At 41.6% G+C, this 27009-nt stretch overlaps 1 protein-coding gene across 1 annotated transcript in view; it reads right to left on the bottom strand.

The window, feature by feature from the left end:
• The window catches only part of slc45a2 (solute carrier family 45 member 2), a 60087-nt gene that overhangs the window by 22818 nt on the left and 10260 nt on the right, over nucleotides 1-27009 (bottom strand). Inside the window, exons 3-5 of the mRNA XM_078551729.1 lie at nucleotides 25200-25546; nucleotides 24158-24301; nucleotides 10179-10302 (exon numbers count right to left, since the gene is read on the bottom strand). Of these exons, the coding sequence (XP_078407855.1) occupies nucleotides 10179-10302; nucleotides 24158-24301; nucleotides 25200-25546 (615 nt within the window). The remainder of the gene's footprint in view (nucleotides 1-10178; nucleotides 10303-24157; nucleotides 24302-25199; nucleotides 25547-27009) is intronic.

Raw genomic sequence — 27009 nt, 5'->3', positions numbered from 1 at the left:
AACTTTAATTACCCGGATGTAGACTGGGACAGTGGTAGTGTAAAGGGCAGAGAGGGGTAAACACTCCTAGATTGTGTTCAGGAAAATTTTCTACAGTTTGTGTCAAATCCAACAAGAAAAGATGCATTGTTGGACCTGGTCCTTGGAAATGAGGTGGGAAAAGTGGATTATGGACAGAATTTTACGGCCCCATTTCGGCGGGGACGGGGCTGTAAAATGCGGCGGGCCATTATAAATGCCATTGACGACAACAATGTTCTCAAGGGGAAAGACACCGGTAAGCAGGGGCAAGTCACCCAGGTGATTCGTGCTCGGAACTGGGTGATCCTGGAGAGACTTAACACGCATTACCAAAATCCCGCTGTCGTAAAATTCTGCCCTATGTGTCTGTGGGGGAAAATTTAGGAGACAGTGATCATTGTATTCTATGTTTCAGGATGATGATAGTAGAGGACAATAGGCAATCCAGAGTAAGAATAATTAACTGGACGAGAGCCGACTTCGATGGGGCAAGAACGGAGCTGGGCCAGGTTGACTGGAACGAAAAATTGGCGGGAAAACCTGTAGCTGAACAATGGGCTTCCTTCAAAAGATAATTGGTTTGGGCACAGTCAAGGTATATTCCACCGAAAGGAAAAGGTAGGGCAAACAAATCAAGAGCTCCCTGGATGGAAAAGGAGATAGAAATTAAGATAAAGAAGTAAAAAAGGGTGCTTATGACAGGTGTCAAGCAGAAAATACAATTGAGAACCAAGAAGAATACAGAAGGTTCAGAGGGGAGGTGAAAAAGCATATTAGAGAAGCAAAGCAAAGAAGGATTATGAGAAAATTCTGGCAGCCAACATAAAGGGGAAAGGGCTGATTATGGACCCAAAAGGGAATTTACACATGGAAAAAGGGGCCATGACTCAGGTATTAAATGAAAACTTTGCACCTGTCTTTACTAAGGAGGTAGATGTTACCCAGACATGGTGAAAGACGAGGAAACTCTGTCACTAGAAGGGTTCAAAATTTTAAGGAGGAAGTGTTGAATAGAATGTCGGTACTTAAATTTGGCAAGGTACTGGGACTGGACTATATGCATCCAAGGCTTTGGAAGGAAATGAGAAATTGCAGGGGCACTGGCCATAATTCTTCAGTCTTCCCTAGACTCAGGTGGAGGTGCCAGAGGACAGGAGAATTGCAAACATGCCCTTGTTCAAAAAGGTTTGTAAGGATAAGCCCAGCAATTAATTTCAGTGGTGGACAAGATTCTAGAGTCAATTATTCGGGATAGAATTAGTAGTCATGTGGAAAAATATGGATTGATAAGGAAGAACCAGCAAGGATTTCTAAAGGGGAAATCATATTTAACTAACTTGTTGGAGGATTTTTGAAGAGATAACAGAAAAAGATGAGGGTAATGCTGCTGAAGTGGTGTACATGGACATTCAAAAGGCATTTGATACAGTGCCACACAACAGGCTTTGAGAAAAATTATTGCTCGTGGAATAAAAGGGGCAGTAGCAACTTGGAAACAAATTTGGCTGAAAAATAGGAAGCAGAGTAATGGTCATGAATATTTTTCAGGCTGGAGGAAGGTTTGTAGTGGAGTTCCCCAGGGGGGAACCTTGCTTTACCTGATATATATTAATGATCTAGACCTTGGTGTGAAGGGGACAATTTCAAAGTTTGCAGATGATACCAAGCCTGGGAGTGTTGTAAACTGCAAGGAGGACAGTGTAGAACTTCAAAAAGGACACAGAGAAGTTGGTGGAGTGAGCAGATAGGTGGCAAATGAAGTTCAATCCTGAAAAGTGTGATGTGATGCATTTTGGTAGGAAGAACATGGACAAACAATATAAAATAAGGGGTGAAATTTTGAAGAGAGTGCAGGAGCAGAAAGACTTGGGTGTATATGTGCATAGATCACTGGAGGTGGCAGGATAGGTGGAGAGAGCAGCTAGCAAAGCATATAGTATCCTGGGCTTTATTAATAGGGACATAGAGTGCCACACTATAGGAAGGATGTGAACACATTGGAGAGAGTGTGAAAGAGGTTTACAAGAATGGTTCCAAGGTTGAGAAACTTCAGCAATGAAGATAGATTGGAAAGGTTGGGACTGTTCTCTTTGGAGAGAAGGCGGTTGAGAGGAGATTTGATAGAGATGTTCAAAATCATGAGGGGGCTGGACAGAGTAGATAGGGAGAAGCAGTTCCCGTTTGTAAAAGGATCAAGAACGAGAGGGCACATATTTAGTGATTTGCAAAAGAACCAAATGCGATGTGAGAAAAAACTTTTTCAACCAGCGAGTGGTTTAGGTGTGGAATGCACTGCCTGGAAGTGTAATGGAGGCAGGTTCAACCAAGGCATTCAAGGGGGCGTTAGATTATTATTTGAATAGAAACCATGCGTAGGGGTACGGGGAAAAAGCAGGACAATGGCACTAGGTCATAATGCTCATTTGGAGAACCGGTGCAGACATGATGGGCCGAATGGTCTCTAGAAACCATGTGCAGGGGTATGGGGAAAAGGCAGGACAATGGCACTAGGTCATAATGCTCATTCGGAGAGCCAGTGCAGATGAGATGGGCCGAATGGTCTCCTTCTGTGCCGTTAAAATTCTGTGATTCTGAGTGCTCTGACCACACCATTACTGTGCCCGTTTCTGTTCATCAGGATGCAAGACTGAGTTTCAAACTCTAGAGGTAGTGCAGAGAATAATCATAAGGTTGCCTCCTAGAATCAATGTGATAAGTTATGAAGAGAATTTTGATAGATTTAGCAACCTCGCTGTCAGGTTGTCTAAGTGATTCAAAATAGGTAAATTACCTTACACGAGGAGGATAATGTGACATAGGTTCAGACTAGAAAAAGGTAAATTTAGGACTGAGGTCAAGAAATTCTACATTCGAAGGGTGACCAATTTAGGGAACAGACTTTCAGGAAGCATAGCAGAGGTGACAAGGGAGGAATAATTAAAGAAATAATTGGACAGTGAAATGGACGGCATTTAAGATGTCTCCGGGTATATTAATTAAGATGGGCTGAATGGCTGTCCTTATCCAAAATTATCCTGTGAAAAGAGGTTTGTGAATTTGTGGCTCACATATTTATGTCAATATTTAATCAGGATGATACAGTTTGAGATAATATTTTTATTACTAAGGACTATGAGAAAACTGAGCTTTTAACCATTGTGGCAGTACTGAGGGCTTTGTTTTAATTTTAAGAAACAGTTCTAAATGCTGGAGAGCACTGATCAACAGTGTGTTTATAAATATCAAAGTTAATCTAGTACTGCTCCAATTCACTGTAATTTATAGCTCTACCCAATTTTGTAACTGAAGTTAAGTAACTGTTTTAGCCTGATGAATATCTGTCTGATTTATGTATGGTATTTTCTCATCCGGAGAGATTTGAAGGCATAATGGGAATGATACATAAATTCCAAAATGCAACTTACATAATTAGTTAATTGGTAGTCTGTACATTTCACAGAGTCAGAAAGGTTATCTTTCAGAAAAAAAACTTCTCCTTGCGGCTGCTTTTTCCAAAATTTCTCCCAACTTCTGTCAGCCAAAAACTATAGGTCATGCAAGAATACCAGCACTAAAGCCTGTAACATCATCACACTCTCCTCATCAAGCATAATAACATAATGACAGCTTCATTCAAGAAGCAGGACAAATCCAATCCAGCCAATTATGCCGCATCAGTCTGCTCTTGATCATCAAGAAAGGGTGAGGTGTCAGCTGTGGCTCAGTTCATAGCACCCTCGCCTTTGAATCAGAGGGTTGTGGGTTCATGTCCCACTCCCGGAAACCAAGAACTGTGATTGTACTCAAAAGAGTTGCAATCTGTGACTGTTGATAACTTGAAAGAGTATCAAGAAAGGGTAATCAACAATGCTGTCAAGTGGCACTTATACAGCAACAACCTGCTCACTGACAACAAGTTGCAGATCCACCAGGGCCACTCAGCTCCTGACCTCACTGGTCCAAAAATTTTTTTTATTCATTCAAGGGATGTGGGCTTCGCTGGCTGGGCCAGCATTTATTGCCCATCCCTAGTTGTCCTTCAGAAGGTGGTGCTAAGCTGCCTTCTTGAACCGCTGCAGTCTATGTGGTGTAGATACATCCACAGTGCTGTTAGGAAGGGAGTTCCAAGATTTTGACCCCACGACAGTGAAGGAACAGCGATATATTTCTGAGTCAAGATGGTGTGGGGCTTGGAGGGGAACTTCCAGGTGGTGGTATTTCCATCTATCTGCTGCACTTGTCCTTCTAGATGGTAGTGGTCGTGGGTTTGGAAGGTGCTGTCGAAGGAGCCTTGGTGAATTCCTGCAGTGCATTTTGTAAATAGTACACACTGCAGCCACTGTGCGTCAGTGGCGGGGGGAGTGAATGTTTGTGGATGTGGTGCCAATCAAGCGGGCTGCTTTGTCCTGAATGGTGTCAAGAATTTTGAGTGTTGTGGCAGATGCACTCATGCATGCAAGTAAGGAGTATTCCATCACTCCTGACTTGTGCCTTGTAGATGGCGGACAGGCTTTGAGGAGTCATAAGGTGAGTTACTTGTCGCATGACTCCCAGTCTCTGACCTGCTCTTGTAGAGAGAGAGTATTTATATAGCTAGTCTAGTTCAGTTTCTGGTCAATGGTAATCCCCAGGACATTGATAGTGAGGGATTCAGTGATGGTAATGTAATTGAACATCAAGTGGCAATGGTTGGATTCTCTCTTGTTGGAGATGGTCATTGCCTGACACTCGTGTGGCACAAATGTTACTTGCCACTTGTCAGCCCAGGCCTGGATATTGTCCAGGTTCTTGCTGCATTGGGACATGGACTGCTTCAGTATCTGAGTCGTCGTGAATGGTGCTGAACATTGTGCGATCATCAGTGAACATCCCCACTTCTGACCTTATGATGGAAGGAAGGGCATTGATGAAGCAGCCGAAGATGTTTAGGCCTAGGACAGTACACTGAGGAACTCCTGCAGTGATGTCCTGGAACTGAGATGACTGACCTCCAACAACCACAACCATCTTCCTTTGTGCTAGGTATGACTCCAACCAGCGGAGAGTTTTTCCCCTAATTCCTATTGACTCCAGTTTTTCTAGGGCTCCTTAATGCCATACTCAGTCAAATACAGCCTTGATGTCAAGAACAGTCACTCTCACCTCACCTGACGAGTTCAGCTCTTTAGTCCATGTTTGAACCAAGGCTGTAACGAGGTCAAGAGCTGAGTGGCCCTGGTGGAACCCAAACTGGGCATCAGTGGGAAGGTTATTGCTAAGCAAGTGCCACTTGATACTACTGTTGATGACCCCTTCCATTACTTTGATGATCGAGAGTAGACTGATCGGGTGGTAATTAGCCGGGTTGGATTTGTCCTGCTTTTTGTGTACAGGACATACCTGGGCAATTTTTCACATAGCTGGGTAGATGCCAGTGTTGTACTAGAACATCTTAGCTAGGGGCACAGCAAGTTCTGGAGCACAAGTCTTCAGTACTATTGCCGGAATATTGTCAGGGCCTATAGCCTTTCTGGTATCCAGTGCCTTCAGCCGTTTCTTGATATGACATGGAGCGAATCGAATTGCCTGAAGACTGGCATCTGTGATGCTGGGGGTCTCCGGAGGACAGAAGAACTGAATTCAAGAGGTGAGGTGACAGTGACTGCCCTTGACATCAAGGCAGGGTTTGATCAAGCATCAAGGAGCCATAGCAAACCTGAAGCCAATCAGAATCAGGAAAACTCTCCATTGATTGGAATCATACTTAGCACAAAGAAAAATGATTGTGGTTACTGGAGGGCAATCATCACAGTCCCAGAACATTGCAGCACGAGTTCTTCAGGATAGTGTCCCAGGTCCAAACATTTTCAGATGGTTCATCAATAACTTTGCCTCCATCATAAGGTCAGAATTTAGCAATCATTGATGATTGCACAATGTTCAGCACCATTCACGACTGCTCAGATACTGAAGCAATCCATGTCCAAATACAGCAAGACCTGAACAACGTTCAGGCTTGTGCTGATAGGTGGCAAGTAACATTTGTGCCATACAAGTGTCACATAATGACCATCCCCAACAAGAGAGAATCTAATCATCGCCCCTTGAAATTCAATAGCATTATCATTGTTGAATCCCCCACATCCTGGGATATTGGCCAGCAACTGAACTGGACCAGCCATATAAATACTGCACCTATAAAAGCAGGTCAGAGACTGGGAATTCTGTGACATGTAACTCGCTTCCTGTCTCCCCAAAACCAGTCCACACAAGGCACAAGTCAGGAATGTAATGGAATACTCCCCTCTTGCCTGGAAGATCGCACCTCTGACTAGAATTTAAGAAGCTCGACTCCTTCCAGGACAAAGCAGCCCACTTGACTTGGAAATACGTTGCTGTCCTTTCATTGTCTTCGGACCAAAATCCTGGGACTCCCTCCCTAACAGCACTGTGGGTGTACCTACACCACATGGACTGCAGCAGGTTAAGAAGGCAGCTCACCACCACCTTCTCAAGGGTAATTAGAGATGGGCAATAATGTTGGACACCCACATCTCATGACCAAATAAAAAAGAAAATTCAGGAGAAGGCTTTGGTCGATTTTATGCCCTTATCCATAATATTCCTTTGGTGCATTTCTATTAAATGTCCCAGAAGATTCTCTTCCTGAGCTTTAAATCCCTCTACGGCCTTTTTAGTTCTTCTCTTTGTGATTTACCATAACCACACATCTTCGTATTGACCCTCCAGTCCGTCAGTAAAGGCCTACTGCTCATTTACCATTCCTTCTGCTTCACTTTCAACAGCCTTCCCCTCCTCTTCTGGGAAACCTTCCTTTAGCATTATACAACCCTACTTGCCTTCAAAACTTTCCTCTCTGTCGACTGTGTTTTTGCTCCTGGTGATTCTTTCTTCCTACCCCTTTCCTATCGATCACTCTGAGATATCTCTGAGTGCAAGCGTGCTAGAGAAATACAAATCTGTTTGTTCACGGAAAATGTCATGGAAAATGGAGCATAAGAACCCAACAATGTACATCGTCTCTCTGAGCACTTGTCCTGCCTCCTCCTGTCATATTAGTAGTGGCATGGGTAGTGCTGGTGAAAAAAAGTGTCCCAAGCATGAAACTATGGAAGCAGAGATAATGCAATGTCAATATTACAATTTAATAAGATGCTATAGCCACCAGATGAAATAATTAATGGGACACCTTTACAGGACTGGGACTAATGTCCTCGTGGGCAGGGTTTAAACTAGATTGGCAGGGGATGGAAACCTGAGGCGAAACTCAGAGTGCAGAGGAGAAAAACAAGCAGTGGGAAGTAGAGAAGTCTTAACTGACAAGGAGGATATATCAGAGAGTAATATCAAGGTGAATAGAATACTTGGAGACATTAGTGGAATTACAATAGGTATTAGTAAATTATTAGACGGAGTCAGAATAAGGGGACAAGTTTAAAGGCCTAAATCAGGGTTAATGTATGTGAATGCATGGGATGTGGTTAATAAGATTGGTGAACTACAGGCACAGGTTGACAAATGGAATGATGATATTATTGCTACAACAGAGACCTGGTTTGAAGAAGGGCAGGACTGGGAATTAAATATTCCTGGGTACAAGGTGTTTAGGACAGACTGAAAGGAAGAAAAAGGTGGGGGAGTGGCGATATTGATTAAAGATGGCATTACAGTACTGAAGAGAGAGAGAGAGAGAGGTTGTTCCACAGAGGTCAGGGGCCTCTCTGGCTAAAGGTAAGGAATGAGAAATGTGCAATAACATTGATTGGTGTCGTATATAGACCACCAATTATTGGAAAGGATGTGGAGAAACAAATTTGCAAAGAAATTAGAGAGGTGCAAAAATTATAGAGGGTGAAATTTTATGGCCAAATCACAGCGTGGGGCGGGGCTGTAAAACGCAGCAAGCCGTTCAAAACTCCATTGATCTGGTTCTGGGGAATGAGTTGGCCCTAGTGGACCAAACATCAGCGGGAGACCATTCAAGGGACAGTGACCATTGTATCATAAGGTTTAGGTTGGCCATGGAGAAGGACAAGGAGCAATCCAGAGCAGGGGTAATTAACTGGGGGAAAGACAACTTCGATGGGATGAGAATGCATCTGAGTCGAGTGAGTTGGAATCAAATGTTGCCAAAAAAAGATGGTGGCTGAACAATGGGCCACATTCAAAGGAAAAGGTATTGCAGGCAATGTCAAGGTATATTCCCTTGAAGGGGAAAGGTAGGACAAGGAAATCCAGAGTGTCCTGGGTGACAAGAGAGATAGAGGTAAAGATGAAAAGGAAGAAGTGCACACATGACAAATGTCAGGTAGAAGTGAAGAGTCAGGCCGAGTATAGAAGGACCAGAGGGGAAGTGAGAAAATTAATAAGAAAAGCAAGGAGAGAGCATGAAAAGAGACTGGCAGCTAACATTAAAGGGAATCTCTGCGTCTTCTATAAACCTATAAATTATAAATGCGTGGTAAAAAAAGTAGGGCCGATTAGAGATTTTAAAAAAAGAGGACTTGCACGTGGAGGCAGGAGAAATAGCGGAGGTATTAAATGAATATTTTGCACCCATCTTTACAAAGGAAGAAGATGCAACCAAGGGCAAGGTGAGAGAGGAGATAACTGGTAACTAGAAGAATTGAAATTGAGAAGGAGGAGGTGTTAGAAAGGCTATCTTTACTTAAAATAGATAAGGTACCAGGACCGGAAGAGATGCATCCAAGGGTACTGAGGGAAGTGTGTGTGTAAATTTCAGAGGCACTAGTGATAATCTTCCTGTCCCGCTTGGACATGGGTGGTGCCAGAGGACTGGAGAATTGCAAATGTTACACCCTTGTTCAAAAAGTGATGCAAGGATAAAGCCTACAACTACAGGCCAGTCAGTCTGACTTCATTGGTAGGGAAACTTCTGGTAACTATAGTTCGGTTGCCAACTGTGATGAGGATAGTCTTGAACTTCAAAAGGACATAGGTATGTTGGTGGATTGGGCAGACAAGTGGCAGATGAAGTTCAATGCAGAGAAGTGTGAGGTAATTCAATTTGGCAGGAAGAATATGGTAAGACGGTGTAAAGTAAAGGGAGAAACTCTAAAGGAGGTGCAGAAACAGAATATATACATAAGTCATTGAGGATGGCAGGGCATGTTGGAAAGCAGTTATTAAAGCATATAGTATCTTAGGCTTTATTAATAGGGGCATTAAGTACAAGAGTAAGGAGGTCATGTTGAACTTGTATAAGACACTAATTAGGCCTCATCTGGAGAACTGCATCCAGTTCTGGGCACCATACTTGAGAAAGGATGTGTAGGCGTTGGAGAGAGTACAGAGGAAATACACAAGAATGATTCCAGAGATAAGCAACTGTAGCTACGAGGATAGATTGGAGAGATTGGGTCTGTTTTTCTTGGAAAGAAGAAGGCTGGGAGGCTGAGAGGTATTCAAGATCCTGAGGGATATGACAGGGTAAATAGTGAGAAATTGTTCCCACTCAAGAGAGCATCAAGAACTAGAGGGCACAGATTCAAAACAATTGGCAACGGTAGTAAAAGTGATAGGAGGATTTTTTTTTCACCCAGAGGATGGGTGGAGTCTGGAACGAACTTCCCAAGAGGGTGGTGGAGGCAGGTTCGATCGAGGTATTCAAAAGGGAATTGAATTGTTCTGAAAAGACAGTGTGCAAGGTTACGGGGATAAGGCAGGGGAGTGGAACTCGGAGTGCTCTTTCAGCAAGTCAGTGCAGATTCCATGGGCTGAATGGCTTCCTTCTGCATTGTAAAGATTCTCTGATTCTGTGACTTAAACAGAAAATAAATTTCCATTAAATTTGCTTTGACTTTATTTTAATAAATTACAAAATTAGGAAGTACTGATGGATATTGGATTGGAATTCAGCCAAATGACTGAGAATACAAATCACCAATTATTAATCAAAATTAATGGAGAAAAAGCAAAATGCAAACATCCTGATCCAAAAGGGTAGAACAAACTAATGTTTATAAAATTGTTGATGACATTTTTCAGTCCCAATTATGAATGTATGCTAAGCTGCAAACCTATGGATCAACATATTTAAGTAAGAGCTTAAGCAGAAAAGACTCTCAATATCAGTAAAGCAAAGAGACACTTAGCATGCAGAAAACAGAGTGAAGGATTCAATCTCAAGGACTTACATGAATAAATTGCTGAAAATATGGCATTAATGCACAAGCCCCAGCATCCTGCTTCAACACCTCGCTCATAAGTAATATATGAGGTAGAGTTGTGTTCTGCATATGGATCACCATTATATACCACCTGGAAGATTTAAATAAAAAGATTAAGTAAAAATATGAATATATGGTGTTGATTCCCTTCATGAGCAAAATGAAAAAATCAAAAGTATGGAGGACAGATTTTTTATTAAACACTTACAAGTCATGATTATTGGATCCAACTAGGATTAATGAACCTAAGAACATAGGAAATAGGAACTTGTTATGGCACAGCTGATGGTAAATGTTGAGTTATTCAAATCCCAAAGGGAAACTTGCAACAACTGCCACAACTTGTTTTGCAATTTGTACAAACTTTAAGATGTGTACCCTGAATTCAGTAGTAAGAAGACCACCAAGTCTTATAGTTTTTTTACAAAACTAGATTAAACATTTATTAATTGAATAATTGACTTTAAATACATATATAGATCTACAAATTACTATGATAATTTCTAAATCCTCTAATCAATCTAACTCCCAGTTACACTTTTGTTAAGGTAATAGTAAGACACATATTTTAAAAGACCCAGGTAAAGAAACATGATACCATGAACAAGTTGACTTCCAAGTGAGTTTTCTTAACTTCAGTCCTTTGAAGACAGTAGCTTGAGGCGTAGATGCTGAAGGCTTTTCACACACTTGTAAGATCTTAAAATGCCTTCCCTTATGCACAGCCCTTGCTCCTTCTTTATACATATCTTTCTCTTTGAATGCAAATACCTATCTTTTCACCATGACTTTGAACTTTATCTCCCTGATAATAAAACCCTCTCATAGCATCAAGTTTTACCAGTAATCTTTGGGAAAAATAAACACACTATTTCTAAACTTCACTTGGCTAGGTGACACATTTCACCCCTCCTTTGAAAACAATCCAGTCTGGTTTATTTCAAAATGCAAATGTTCCCTTAACACCTATGTTTTTAAACTTCCCCATGTTTATCTTATCAACATTTGAAACCTAACCTCTCTCAGATCAAAGCATCCAGACTAGCTGCCTCTAATTCAATTAAATCTCACGTGCGCACACAGACAGACACATCTCAACATTACTCTATTTTACAATAAATTCCAATAACACTATGAAAATATCTCCTTGACAAGCTGGAATAGGCCATTTGACCCTTCGATCTGCTCTGCTATTCAAGATCATGGCTGACCCTCTACCTCAACTCCACCTTCCCTTAGTACCCAATCTCTGTCTTGAATATAATCAATTGACTGAACATCCACAGCTCTCAGGGTAGAGAATTCTAAAGATTCACAATCCTTTAAATCAAGAAATTTCACTTCATCTCAATCCTAATAGCTGACCCTTCATTTTGGGACCCCATGTTTTAGGTTCCCAGTGGAATTATTTTCTTAGTACTTAACCTGTCAAGCCCTTTCAAAGACTTATGGGCTGGATTTTTAATATGGGGTCAGGAACCCGATACTCTGATGCATTATTAGTCCCAACCTCGCCCCTCACGTGACACTATTTTAAAAATGAAACTGGCCTGATCATCCAGGAGGCAAGCTCTGTGCCAAATTAATGGTGCTGAGGGCCTCCAGAAGGCGGGAGCTGCCTGCCTGGTGCCAATGGTAAAGGTAGACACTAACCATGTTGGGGGCTGCTGCTGCCTTGCTAAAGGTCCAGGAGAGTCCATGGTAATATTAAGGGCCCTGCAGCTAGATTATAGTAAAGCACTAAAACCAGCACAATGAGGTCCTATAAAGGTTAGCTTTAAATAAATGGAGTGAAAGTCTCTGATGGCCTCCCAATGAGATGTGTACTAACTTCTGATGGCTACCTATTACCAAACTGAACTCTCTGCTGGTGAGTGGCCACTCCTGGAATGTATGATCCAGGGACCGCTCTTCTTCCTCGATGCTTCACAATGACTCCAACTACCCTTCAGGCTCAGAAACCCTGAGCTCGAGCTCAAGCAGTTGGCGACATTTCCTACACATATGGTCCCCCCACAAGACACATGAAGTGTCCTGATTGCATCTGGTGAACAAGGAGAAGCAGATTAAACTATCACTCAGATTCATCTGTTTACATTATAATCCTCAATGTCATAACTGATACTTTATGCCTCTAATAGAGTGATGAAAAGGCAGCATCAGTGTTGTTTAAGCCCCTCAATGGTCTATACAATCACATTTTATGCGGGAGCTTGGCTTTCATTGTACTCATAATTAACTCAAGAATTAATCCAGGCTGGTCTCTTGGTTAAAGCTGGTTTATTTCCAAGACAACTGCTCAGTGCTACTAGCTTCCTAGCAGCTTCCACACAGTGTTCCAGCTGTATCTTTTTATTCTATTCAGTTGGGATAATTAATGCCCATCACCTGTTTAACTAGCAATTGATTTTAACAAAATGATTGTCATATTAACAGATTCCCCTCTTTTTTTAGTTAAAACTAAAAAAAACTTGAACACTTTTTAAACCAACAGAAGGAAACAATGTCACTTATTTCCACCATATACACACACACACACACACATAAAAAAAACAATTTTTCAATGCATCATTATAAGACATGCCTCTTCCAACACATTTAATAATTTCTTAGAGCAGGCACTTCTTTTTGTAAAACAGTCTGATAGTTGGTGACTTGTGTCAACCCATTTTATCTTAGAGATCTCTTTTCTCTCTAACATCTCCTTTATGCTGTCTAGGTCTATTCGTGGTCTTTTTCCCGTGACACTTTTCGTGGAATTAACGTTGTCCCAAAGAGACCAGTTATCAACATTACATTCCATGGGCAAACTTTTCCCACATTGCCCCTTATATATTTCTGTCAATATATTGGATAAGTAAATCCCCATATCTAATGCTTCTACTAAGGCTAATGTTTCAGCTGCTAAGGTGCTTTTCACTACCCTTTTTATCTTCTTGGCCTCCCAAGCCAGTGGGCAACATTTATCATTCTTTCCCACCCTGCTGTGCTAGTGTACGCATATGCAAGATTAGCATGTGAAGCATCACTAAAAATGACCAACCTCATATCTTCTGGATCACCCAAGGCTGGAAACTTGAGGACACATCTCTCAGAATTTAATTTTAAGTGTTTTATTTGCTCTCAGAGCTTACTCAACTGTAGCATGTTTCATCATGGTACTCAGCTCCAACACATCATAACTAGCATCAGGCCTAGTCTGAGTGCACAACCAGTTCAACTGCCCAATCAAACTTTTCAACTGTTACATTTCTTCCTTGGTAGCACGATCCTCTTTTTGTGAGGATCTATCACGAGTTATTGGGACATAATTAACATCTTCTAGATAAGATTGTTGATTCAATGTCATTCCTAGCTTGCTCTGCTTAATGTCTAAACCTATGTATTTAAAGGCCCCAGAAGCCTGACGTCCAACCTGGAATTCCTTCTTTATCTTCTTGATTACCCATTGTTCAAATTCTACAGATCCTCCCCACAGGAAATCATCAACATGCATGATAAAGATCCCAGCTAGTTTCTCCTTATGGTACAGTAGAACGTCGCGGGGTCTGCCTTTAACTGAATGCAACCTATTTTCAACAAGACAGACCTCACGGAAAAATACCATACTCTTGCTGCATCATTCAATCCATAAACACACTTATTCAATTTCTATAGCTTTCTTTCTACGTTCCCGGCTTCTTTGGATGATTTCAAAAAAAAACTTCCCTTTGAAACTTCTCCTCCTGTAAAAACGCAGCCTTTATCTCAATGGATTTGCACTCCCAGGAATAGGATGCCAAAATAACTAAAAAAAATTTCAAACTCATTTTCCCTGCAGTAGGCGAGTCCACTCTGACATCTTGATCTCCTAGTCTCTCTTCAAAGCCTCGGGCTACCAATCTCACTTTGGCCTTATATATGTAGTCTGGGAGTACCTTTTCTGTACAGATCCATCTGTGAGATAAAGCTGGGTGTCCTCAGTCAGGTATTTCAGAATATACCCCAAATTTCTTCCAAATTTCCAACTCTTTCCGTTTGGCTTCCTTTATCAGCTTACTTGCCAATTTATTAGCAGCTTCTAGAATCTCTCTGTCATTAGGACTTCTACTTCTGTTGAGATTCCTAGCTTGCTTTCTAGTCCTCCTGGTTAAGCTACGGCTTCTACTCACATTCCTCTCCCTTTCTGGACTGCTACTATACGATTATCCTCCGTTTGCAAGTCTGTGATATTTTTCTAGGGTCATGACCACTTTCTGGTCCACCGTCAGAGCTCATGTTGCGCTTTCTGGATTTCCACATCGTTACCTCGATTTGCCAATCGATAGGTCTTGTCTCCTGTCCTTCTTCCTGCACATTTAGCCAATGTTTGTATTTACCAGTTGCCTTTCCTGCTCTCCTTATGATGGTGGCATCCCTCCACACACTGGTCCCTTCTGGTATGTACGTTACCTTTGTTCCTACTTTGGGGTAATTTCCCTTTTGGATGAATAGCATTATCCTGTACCTCAGTATTACTTTGTTCATAGTCAGTCAACCCTATATCTGCCGTCACTTGCTCCTCATAACTACCCAGTGTATATGTATGTGAAGTGCATGGTGCCTCCTCACATTCTATGTCCTGTTCAGAACCTGTAAAGGTATAGTCAGTACCAATTAACCGTGAAGAATGAACCCTAACAGTTTGATTACCATGTTGCACAATTACTACTTTCCCATCACTCCCTATAAAACTTTGCCAGGTCCTTTCCACTCTTTCTGGCCTTCCCTTTTATAATATACCATGTCTCCTTGTCTAAACTGTATTCCTGATGGTTTTATGCGGTGCCGTAGGGCCCGCCAAATTTTGTCCGAAACCTCAGCTTTAATAAAAGCTTTTCTGCCCGCATGCAAAGCATTCAAATGAGCAGAAAAAGTGGGGCTAATGCTCGTCTCTTCTAGAGCAAGGGGAGCATCTGACAACACCAAGAGTAACTTCAGATTTCTTCCATACGCCAACTGATATGGACTGTACCCCCCCAACCATTTGCAGAGTGTTCTTTGCATGCACTGCCCATGCCAGCGCCGTTTGCAGTTTACAACCTGGTTGATCAGCTAATATTTTATGTAACATATCATCTATTACCGCATGGTTTCTTTCACAAAGACCATTACTAAACAGGCTCTCAGCTGCCATGTGCATAACTGATGTTTAAATTTTCGCACACATCTCAAAATTCCTCATTGGCGAATTCCCCACCATTATCTGTCAGGAACTTCATTGTTGTTCCTAATCCTGTTCCTACCTATTTCTCCATGACCATATCGACAATGGTCCTTTTGTCTTTACTATGTATCGTGAAGAACAGTGGATAGACTAAGTCTGGTTGCCACATCTATGACGTGTCTATCCTTGTCCCAAACTTTCAAGTCCATTGCCACTGCATCGTTAAACTCCCTGGCTAGTGGCAAGCTCACAACAGGTCGCGGTGGTGTCTTGTGATATTTAAGGCAAATTTCACACTGAGCAGTGATTTGTTCAATAAGATCATCATATCCTTTATCGACTACACCCGCATCTCGAGGCAGAGTCTTCAGTTTCTGTGGTGCCGGATGTGCAAACTTTATATGTAGTTTCCAAATGATCATCTTATTGCCCACCAAATTCTCATTCTCAGCAGTTAGCAAAACTCCATGAATTTTTTGATGAGAAATCTTTGGCTTCCTTAATGGCAAGCAGTAATGGCCTGATGGAGTAAAATGTAGATCAACATTTTTCCCAAACATGACTGCTCTATCATTCTTCATATCTAGCATCATCTGAGCCTTCTTCATCGCAGATCGACTCAACAATAGCGGTATCTCGCTAGAAACCACATCAGTACTGATAAAAAGATTGATCTTACAAGGGCGGACTACCCGTTTGGAGGATGTTAATGTATTGTCATCTTCGAACCTGAAGCAGGTAGAGCTTTCATACTCCTTGACCTTCAGCCAGTCTGCCTCACTGAGAGACTCCAGATAGCAGTCTATGCCGTACACCGTAGAAGTGCAACCACTGTCCAGAATTGCACAGTTGAAGGAATCTACCATCAAGATACTCATCACTGGATTCAAACTCAGTGATCAATACAATTCCATCATGGCAATCACCATCATCATTTTCAGTTTCAGATGAATCCATCTCATGGGTCACTTCAAAAACACGATTCCTTCGCTGTGGGCAGTTCATTGTGTAATGGTACTGGGAATCACACCGATTAACCATTCCCCATGCATTTTTTGGGTTTCAATGTCTACGGTCACCATCCTAGATACGCTTTTTGTCCTGACTCTCAAATTGGCTAGGGCTACGACGATTTTCAGACCTCTTGTCATTGACCCCATCTTTGTATTGGAATCTTGGTCTAATATTTGGTCGACCATGAAATTCGATCACCATTGAATCCTCCATATTTTGTTTTACAGCATAGTTGTTCGCATATACTAAAAAAGTGGCAGGGAACGACTGTTTCCCCAGAAATGTTTTTAGGGCAGCAGCCATTTGGTCTAAGGGAGATTCTTTCTCCTGTAACTGAACCCCTGTTAGTACTAAAAGACTATCAACATGGGAAATGCGAGCACAGTCCAGTAATTTAAATGCCAATGCCGAATCTAGAATTTCAAGTTCAAATCTCCGTGGTCTCCTGTACCATTTATCAAAATCCATGATAGATTCTTCCATGGACTGATCATCTGATTTCCTAAACCTATCAAATATTGTCCAAGTTTCATACACTTCCAATAACTCATCCTTTTTGTAGAACTTATTCAAAAATTGTATCCCTCTTCATGATCCAAATCATCCATTTTCCACTCTGAAAATATTTTACTCCCTATCTTACTTTTGGCTCGTAACGATAACGCCAAAGCCACACCTTGCTTCTTCCGGGATATAGCAGTAACTCAGGTCCACATTTCAACTTCAGCCTTCCATTGCTGATACGGTTCAGAGTCAGAAAAAATAGTCAAAGCTTGCGATGTTGCCCCATCCTTCCGCCATTCTGTAACTTAAATTGTTAGCAACAGTGCACTTCTTTTCCCTCAGAGGACTGAGACAGAAAGCTTCATATACAGCAATCAATCAGCAAAGCTTAAAGTTCATCCTCTGCTACGATGTTACTCACAATAAGAGGTTGCGGTGGAAGAATTAATCCAGGCTGGTCTCTTGGTTAAAGCTGGTTTATTTCCAAGACAACTGCTCAGTGCTACTAACTTCCTAGCAGCTTCCACACAGTGTTCCAGCTGTACCTTTTTATTCTATTCAGTTGGGATAATTAATGCCATCACCTGTTTAACTAGCAATTGGTTTTAACAAGATGATTGCCATATTTATGAATTGGCTGTGCACCAGAGTTACGAGCCAGGTGGTCAGAGGTTGGCCTGACATTCAGTAGCCACTCTCTGCTTTCTTGTAGTGGCGTAAATGCAGCTGGCACCGTGGACTGCTACAGAATGAAGACTTCATGACTGCTGCCAGAATATCAGGTATTGGCCTGTATGATTTGCTGAACATGGTCACACACCAGTTGGATGTTGAAGGAGTAGAATCCTTTTCACTTGTGGTACATCTCAAAGTTGACACACAATGCCCAAAATATGCATGCAATGCCAATGGGGAGTCTCCAATCCATGTGAAGCCATTAGCACTCTCCACCTGCTGGTCCCTGGGAAGAGGGAATGAAATGTAGTTAGCTCTCCTTGAATAGAGAGCACCAGGAACGTCCTTTATGCAGCAGTGGACAGCAAACTACAAGGTGTTGCAAATACTGCCAGCTCCAGCCTGGATGGAGCTCGATGCATTTAAGTTTAGTCACAGCCAATCATAATATGGTCCTCGCCCTGGTTTGAGATTGCAGTTGTGGGTGGAGTAAGTGGCAGCTTTCACTTCTTGGTGAAGTGAAGATGTCTCTCAGTGTGGTTCAGATGGGAGAATGGCACCTTGAGAACTCTGGGCATCCTCAAGAGCCTTTCTTCCCCGCATCCCTCGCCCTTCCCTGTGTCACTATTGTTCATTCTTCCAGCAATGCTGTATTCCAAAGGAATATCTACTCCTGCACCCATGTCTGGGGGCAACTGGTTTGTTCACAAACCAATGAGTCAGAACCAAATGCTCAGCACCTGCCACATCAATTCCTGTAGGCTAAGCGACTTTGAAGAACTTTAGAAAGCACCAAACAACTCAACAATCATAGCAACAGCCAAAGAAAACAATCAGCACCTGGCTTGAAGTCAGCTACTGCTATTCTCGTTATTCACCATATTTCTGAGTTTCATGCCTTCTGAAATCTTTGAAATAATATACCCAAGCTTTTTTTAAAATTCTTTCATAGGATGGTGAGCGTCACTGGGAAGGCCAGCATTTGTTGTCCATCCCTAATTGTCCTTGAACGGAGTGGCTTGCTAGGCCATTTCAGAGGGTATTTAAGAGTCAAACACATTGCTGTGGATCTGGAGCCACATGTAGGCCAGACCAGGTAAGGACAGCAGATTTCTTTCCCTAAAGGGCATTAGTGAACCAGATAGGTTTTACGACAATGGACAATGCTCTCATGGTCACCATTACTGAGGATGACTTTTCAATTCCAGGTTATTAATTGAATTCAAATTCTGCCAGATGCCTTGGTGGGATTTGAATCTTTGTCCCGAGAACATTAGCCCGGGCCTCTGGATTACTAGTCCAGTGACAATACCACTACATCCCTGTCTCTCCCCAAGTCCAGGTCATTAATATATTAAAAATACTAGTGGTTCTAATACTGATTTCTGTAGATTAGACCTCTGTGTGGTCTGAAAACAATCATTCACCATCACTGTCTGCTTCCCATCTCTTAGCCAAATTTGTATCCATGTTGCCACTTGCAATTCAATCCTAAGGGCTTCAATTTTTGCAAATGCCTATTTTGTGGTATTTTATCAAATGCCTTTTCAAAGTTCATTTACACATCAATTGCATTGCCCTCATAAACCCTCTCTATTACTTCAAGACCTCAATCAAGTTTACCAGACATGATTTGTCTTTAGCAAATCTATGCTGCCTGTCACCTATGTCTCTCTAAGAGACAATAAATTTTGTCCCAGATTATTATCTCAAAGTTTCCACACCACAAATGTTAGGCTGACTGGCCAGTAGTTACCAGATTTATTTATTTGGCATTTTTTGAACAGTGTAACTTTGGCAATTGCCCATTCCTCTAGCGATACTCCCTCGTCCATGGAGGAAAGAAAGAGGGTCGCCGATATCTCTATCCTTACTTCCATCAGCAATGTAAGATGCATCCCATTCAGAACACTGGCAACTTTTTAAGTACCATAGATTGCAAAGTATAAGTTGACCTTTGAAAAATCCTTCTTAAACCAGGGATCGACTTATATGCCAAATATAAAATGTGAACCACCGGTGTTGGTGTAGGTAATCAACATTTTGAAATATGAAAAAATTTCCATACATTTTGGCATCCAAAAACAGGGGAAGTCTTATACACCAGATTGACTTATATGCCGCAAGCTACTGCCTCTTTATCTTATCCAATTTATCATCTACTTCCTCTTTTGTTGTGACATTGGCAGCATCCTCTTCCTTTGTGAAGAAAGTTGGGAAGTACTCATTTGTCATTTATTGCAAGGGGAATGGAATATAAAAGTAGGGATGTTGTACAGGGCTTTGCTGAGACCACATCTAGAGTTCTGTGTACAGTTTCGGTCCCTTATTTAAGAAAGTATATAAATGTGTTAGAAGCAGTTCAGAGAAGGTTCACTTAACTGATACCTGTGATGGGGGGATATCTTACGAGGAATGGTTGAACAGGCTGGGCCTGTATCCACTAGAAGGTTGAGAGAATATTGAAACATACAAGATCCTGAGGGGACTTAACAGGGTGGATGCTGAACGGATGTTTCCCCTAAGTGGAGAGACTAGAACTAGGGGACACAGTTTAAAAACAAGGGGTCTCCCATTTAAGATGGCGATGAGGAGAAATTCTCTGAGGGTCATGAATCTTTGGAACTCTATTTCCCAGAGACCAGTGGAGGCAGGGTCAATAAACATTTTTAAGGCAGAGGTAGATATATTTTTGAATAATAAGGGAGTCAAAGGTTATTAGGGATATGCGGAATGTGAAGTTGTGGCCACAATCAGATCAGCCATGATCAGCCATGAATGGCAGAGCAGGCTCAAGGGGCCAAATGGTCCACTCTTGATCCTAATTTGTTTCCTAACCTGTTTCCAATCTAGCTGGACTAGATCCCTTTTCACCTCACTGAAATTAGCCCATTTCCAATTGAGTATCTTTACCTTTGATTTTTCCATACCCCTTTTCACAACAACTCTAAATCTAATGATATTGTGATCATTGCCACCACAAAGCACTCCCACTGAAATATATACCGTTTTCCCCACTTAATTCCCAGAGCTAGATCCAGCATTCCTTCCTACCCTATTGGGGCTGGGAATATACGAATTAAGGAAGTTCCTCTGTACTTACTTCAACAGTTATATGCACCATGCCCTTTACACAGCTTTTCTGCACCCCCCTCCTCCCCGGTCTATACTAGGATAATTGAAGTCCACCATTATCATAGTTCTGTTAGTTTTACACCTTTCTGTAAAATGGATTTGACTCTAAAACTTTTGATATTAGCATTCAATTAGAAATTACATTAATCTGACATTTAAAAAGGTCTTCAAGTACATTCATAACAGTTTGACAAAGGAATTTCAATTCAAAAGCTTCATAAATTTAACAAAAAGGATACAAGGGAATAAGGGAAGGACACAGTCATGTTGACATGAACCTCATGACCGGAACATTTCTGGATCCCCAAATGTGAAGGTGGAGCCAGCATTCATTGCAGCGGAGTCCGGCGAAAGCAGCAGTTGCAGGAATACCTATAAACCTCTCTCTACTTTGATGATAAATCCACGCAAGTCTGTCAATTCAATGTGGAGGCATTGAACAAAAGGCTTCACTCAAATTACTTCACTCAAGGGGTTGTGAGTCTTTGGAATTCTTTGTTGAATATATTGAAGGCTGAGATAGTCAGATTTTTGGTGTCTCAGGGAATCAAGGGAGAGTGGGAGGGAAAATGGAATTTAAGTCCTAGATCAGTTATGATGGTATTGAATGGCAGAGCAGGTTCAATGGGCCATGTTGTCTGCTCCTCCTCCTATTTCTTGTGTTCTTCTGACTGCAGCTCTTGAGTAATGCTCTGGAGAGCTCACAGCACAACAATACAGCATTTTGGAACAGCTAAATGTTGAAATAATTAACTTTTTGTCTTTTAAAATGATGAAAACTTCATCAATGTAAGGAAAAGCTTCCTTAAATTGTTACTTGCAGCAAAATCATAAATGTGCTTTTTATTCTCCAGGTTACCACATGGCTACATTCTTCACCAATCGCATCAACTTAGATGAGTTGGAAACACTCTCTGCTGAGTTGCAGCTCATGCATTTAAGCCTCATTAAGGCCTTCAGCACATAACATAGACAGCCATTTCCATGTAGTACACAGGAAGTGCTGTGTTGTTAGAAATGCAGTACTTCAAATGAAAAATTAAGCCACAGCCATCTCTGTCTACTCAGCTTGATGAAAAGATACCATCTGAAGAAGAGCAGTGAGTTCTTCAGTCCTTGTCAAAAAACCCACACCATCAGAAACAGATTATCTGATCACTAATTCAAGGTGATAAGCAGCCTGCTTGACCAGCACCCCATCCATCACCTCAAACGTTCACTTCCTCCACCACAGTGGTAGCAGTGTGTAAAAGATGCACTGCAGTAGCTTGCCAAGGCCCAGTCAACAGCACCTTCCAAACAGGGAGAGGAGGTGCACACAGTGCTAATCCCAAGGCCAGGGGCGGTGATCTCCCTCCTGCGTGCGTGTGTGCTCTCTCTCTCACATGCGTGCACGAGAGGGAGAGTGTATCTGTGTCTGTGAAAGAGTGTGAATGTGACTGAGTGAGTGTGAGGGACACATACACACACACACCCTCCTGCTTCCTCCTTCCTCCCCAAAAACCTTTCCACACGCTGAGCCAGGTTGGGAGGAAAACCCAGGCTGAAAGGCAACCCAATTCCGATCTCCACTTCCGGATGAATTCTGCCGAAGCCAGCTCAGAGTGTGCACCACCAGTGGAAAACACAAGGTTGGTAGTTAAACCCAACTCCTTAGCTTGGCTCCGGTCCCCTCCCCTCTACCTGATGATCAGGACTTGGGGCCCGGTCTCTCTCTCTCTTTACCTCTGCTTTTTAAGCTAGAAGGCAAGAAAAGTTAATAGCTCTGCTGCTTGGCACTTGTTAATGGTCATTTTTATTAATTACTCATTTTTAAAAAATATCAACTTAGCCCTCTGAAATTGAGTTTATGTTGAGTTCATATCTTAACTTGTTTTTTTAAAATTCATGTTTAATGTTGTACCAAACCCGATCTTAGGCAGCTGCTGCAGGGTTTCTTGCTGAAGAGGATTGAGGAGCTCACAAGAAGTCTGATCTTTCTGGAGGGTTGGCAAAAGGGGTTATTTTTGCTCCAAGTCAGTTTTTGCTTCCAATAGGAAGCATTGGAAATGCACAGCATGTCTGGTGGCATCTGTGCAGAGAGAAACAGAGGTCAGTGACCCTTCAGAATGACTGCAGATCATGGACCTGAAGCATTGACTCTGTATCTCTCTCTCCACAGATGACACCTGACCTGCTGAGTATTTCCAGCATTTTCTGTTTATATTTCAGGTTTCCAGCATCTGCAGTACTTTGTCCTCCTATTATATGCTCCATGCTGGGCATCTTTAAGTGTCGTTAGTTTCAATCTAAAATGAGAAAATATTTATCACTCAATGCACAGTGTAATTTTTGTGTTAACAAAACCCACTTGTGTGAATAGGAATTGCACATTATTGCAGGTGAATTTGCTGGTGCTAATTTACTGGAAGGTTTTGCCATTTTTTAAACTTGGAAGTGAAACCAGGAGTCATGCATCAATAGAAGATGTCATTGTTAGTTCAAGATATTCTCATTTGTACATAGGATTGTTGTTTGCAGTGCTTGAGGTTCAAGACTTTTGGTGTTGCTGTACAGATATTGCATGGGGCCAGGTTCAAAGGAGCAGGGCTGGTTGCATAATACGAATGATCAAGTTGTGTGTAATTGGCTGACAAAGGTGTGGTTGTAAAGTGCATCCGAGCACCAAAGAAAACATTTTGACACCCCCCCGCCACACACACCCCCGGGGCCGGTGACAATGGTTCCCTATTCTGGGCACCTGAAGAATGTAAGGGGGGAGGGTTAAAGTGGGGAGGAGTGTGGATAAGGGGCCCAGAAACAGGCAAAGCACCAGGGCCCATGATTTCTCTCCCTCGGCCTGCTTCCAAACCCAAAACCTCTATTGCCTAGAAGCACAAGGGCAGCAGATGAGTGGGAACACCACCACTTGTAAGTTCCTCACCAGGTCACACACCCATCCTGACTTGGAACTATAAATCGCTGTTCCTTCATCATCACTGGTTAAAAATCCTGGAACTCCCTCCCTAAAAGCACAGCACATGGACTGCAGTGGCTCAAGAAGGCAGCTCACCACCACCTTCTCAAGGGCAATTAGGGATGGACAATAAATGCAGATTTTGCCAGCCATGCTCTTATGCCAAGAAAGAAAAAGAAAAAAAAACGGTTTCTGAGACCTTGCTATGTATAAATAAGCTGCTGTTACTTCATTGGTTGTAGAGTACTTCAGGCATTCTGAAGATGTGATAAATCACCAAATAAATGCATGTAGGCATAATGATTGGCCAGAAATGATACTGCAGACCTATGTAGCATGAGGCATCCATGGGAATGAAAAGCACAATTTGGTCTTGACTTACTTTTTTGTTAACAAACATTCATAACAAGTGTCAAAACAAAAGTATCAGAAGTAAATTCAAAATAAAAGAATAGCCAATGCTGCAATTGTTTTTACCTGCCCTGTGAAATCAGTGAAGAATAGCATAGTTGAGAGAAATGCTGTCCATCCTATGAGGTGACTAACACACAAAGAACGGTAATGAGTAGGCATACTGAACAGAGCTCTAATCAGCGACTTTAGAGTTATGTGTCTCAGTACCTGAAAACAAATATAAAAATATATTAGTGCAGCTAAGTTCACTTTCACCAATAACCAATGCTGTTTGTGCTAACTTTCAGAGATCCTTCACAAAATGCAAGTTGTGGAGAAGCTCTACTGATGCTACTGAAAAACAAAATTATTTTGTGGGGCTGGAAGTCAGTTGTGTTATAAACAGAAAATGAATATTTTCCTATCTTTATAAGAGCTTACCTGTTCCATGGTGTACATAGTCATTTTTCAGTGTATAGTCTCAGTGGGATTGTGTCTCAATATGATTGTGATAGATCAAACAAAAATTTTGTTGCCATAAAAATAAATATTCAGAATTTCCAGTAAAGTTATTCATGATATTTATTCTTGTTAACTACATTACATTAACTGCATTAAAAAATTGATTTTCTTTTAAATACAGTATATCTCCTCCTCCTGCAGGCACCATGCCCCAAGAGGGCACCAGCAACCATGGACCTCCATTGGATTGGTCCGTGATTATGCTTGGCAAAGTACTGTAATGGTTTGCCCTTGCATTACTGACTTCTGCAGTATGGCTCTGGCATATTGGAAGGATTCACAGGCTGATAATCAACTTGTTTGGCCATGTTATGAATGCACCTCCAAGACTTGAACCCAGAACTTCTGGCTCAGAGGTAGGGGCACTACCACTGTACCACAAGACGTCCTAGACACAGTATATTTATATTGTTGAAAATGACAAGAGTCTTGTCTTTCTATTGGTAAATTGGTTCCACCATAGAAAACATGCCAAAATGAAGAAACCTTTAAATTGATTTAGAGGACAGTCATTTGATCAACTATACTTAAAAAAACAACCTCTCTCCTTGCAGCACTAGCAAAGTCCAACTTTAAAATAAAACTCACATTCAAGGATAATTACCTTTTCCTCTGATGGTTTAATGCAGGTGATTTGCGAATTGTCTTCCAATTTCCCCACCACTGACAATGCTCTCGGTTTACAAAAATTTGGATCATAGTGACCATCTGCAGGACTCTCAATGGTTCCATAGTCATGAGTATGATTTTTCGACAAATATAACTTCTGAAGATCTACATCTTGACCAAATGGAATTTCCGGAATGCTGCACAGGTGTATTATTAGAAATACGATGAAATTAATTGCAGCAAAGGTGTAAATAACCTGATATTCAGATCCTAAAATATTTCCCAGAAAAGTGTTCTTCCAATCTATGGCACCAGTTAGGTAGCCTACAGCACCTCCAAGGCCTACACAAAGAGAAGGCACAACCATTAACATTTATAGAATTTGAGCAGTTTATATCAAAATAACTACTGTTTAACCCTACAGCATTACCGCCACCAGTATCTGCTTTCAAATAGGTTAGACAAAAATGATAAATTTCTTTCCCTCATTTTTTGAAACAGTAGATGCTGATGAAACATTAGAAGCTGACTTGGAGAAATGGCTAAATCTGACAGGCTGAAGGACCTGAATAAACAGGTAACAAGGATACAAGTTCTAACTCAGCTGCCACCCAGTGTTGTTTGTATTCTGCAACTCCTCAAAACTCTGACATCATTATTTCAATAAAAACAATTAAAATATTAGTAGTTAGTTATAAGTTTGATTTTCAAAACAGCAGAGCCTTGTTCGGCTCACTATTGTAAATTTATGCATTTGAACTGGAAACTTACACGATATCTCAAAAAGATAAATTACCACAGAAAATGTTTCCAAGAGGAAAAAAGACTCATAACATTCATAAAATTCTCCCTGTCCCCTAGAATTAATGACCACTTAAGGGCCTCCTCTCCAGTAGCCACTGATTGGGGGGAAGGGGGTGGGTGGGGTAGTAATTATGGTTTTGTTAAATGTTGGACTGTGCCTTTAAGAATAGTCTTGTGATGTAATATCACATGATCTGTGTAAACCAATGTATTAGCAGCTCAGGCTACCTCCATAGTCAGCGTAGAGATAGAGATGGCGTTGAAAGCACATGTGTAGTTGCTGCTGGCTGTATTGTAAATAAACCTAATGTTTCCACATAGAAAGTTGTCTGCAGATCAACTCTATTACAAATAGGTGACTCGGCCACACTGCAACAAACTGGCAAAGAGGGTAAATCAGGATTTTGCTGTTATAAATTGGAATCAATACTGTACCTCGCCCAGTGATTGTGAGTATCAATGTTCTTTAAAATAACAGAAGATATACTCAACCAAAATGCCACAATTTGGTAGAACTGATCCCTTTGAGCCAGCCACAGACGATTGGTCTCAGTATACAGAACGCCATGCGTTCTTCTTTCAAGCAAACAAAATTACTTGGGAAGAGGCGAGCGATGCTCTTGAGTACTTGTGGGATCAAAAACTAGTTTAATTCGAAGTTTCACGGCCCCCAGTGCCCCAGATTCAAAGAATTCGGAGAATTGATGGACCTCACGAAAAGAAATTTCCAACCCAAGCCCTCAGTCACGATGCAGAGGTTTTGGTTCAATTCGCGAAATAGAGCCCCGGGTGAGACAATTGCTAGCTACGTGGTGAATTTGAAGCAGCTAACAGCACAGCTACCCATGATATTATTAAGAAGCAGAGGACCAAGCCTTCTAGGGCGAAACTGGTTATGGGAAATCAACCTTGATTGGCTAGTGAAATTTCAAATGGAAGCTGGAAGAGGTCATGTCTTGAAAAAGGAACAAAGGCAAATATGGCAGAAAGAGCTTAGAGAG

The sequence above is a fragment of the Cetorhinus maximus genome, chromosome 1, assembly GCF_964194155.1.
Source record: "Cetorhinus maximus chromosome 1, sCetMax3.hap1.1, whole genome shotgun sequence".
Taxonomy (NCBI): Eukaryota; Metazoa; Chordata; class Chondrichthyes; order Lamniformes; family Cetorhinidae; genus Cetorhinus; species Cetorhinus maximus.
Note: the sequence above shows the minus strand (reverse complement) of the source record. Positions and strands in the feature narration are given on the sequence as shown.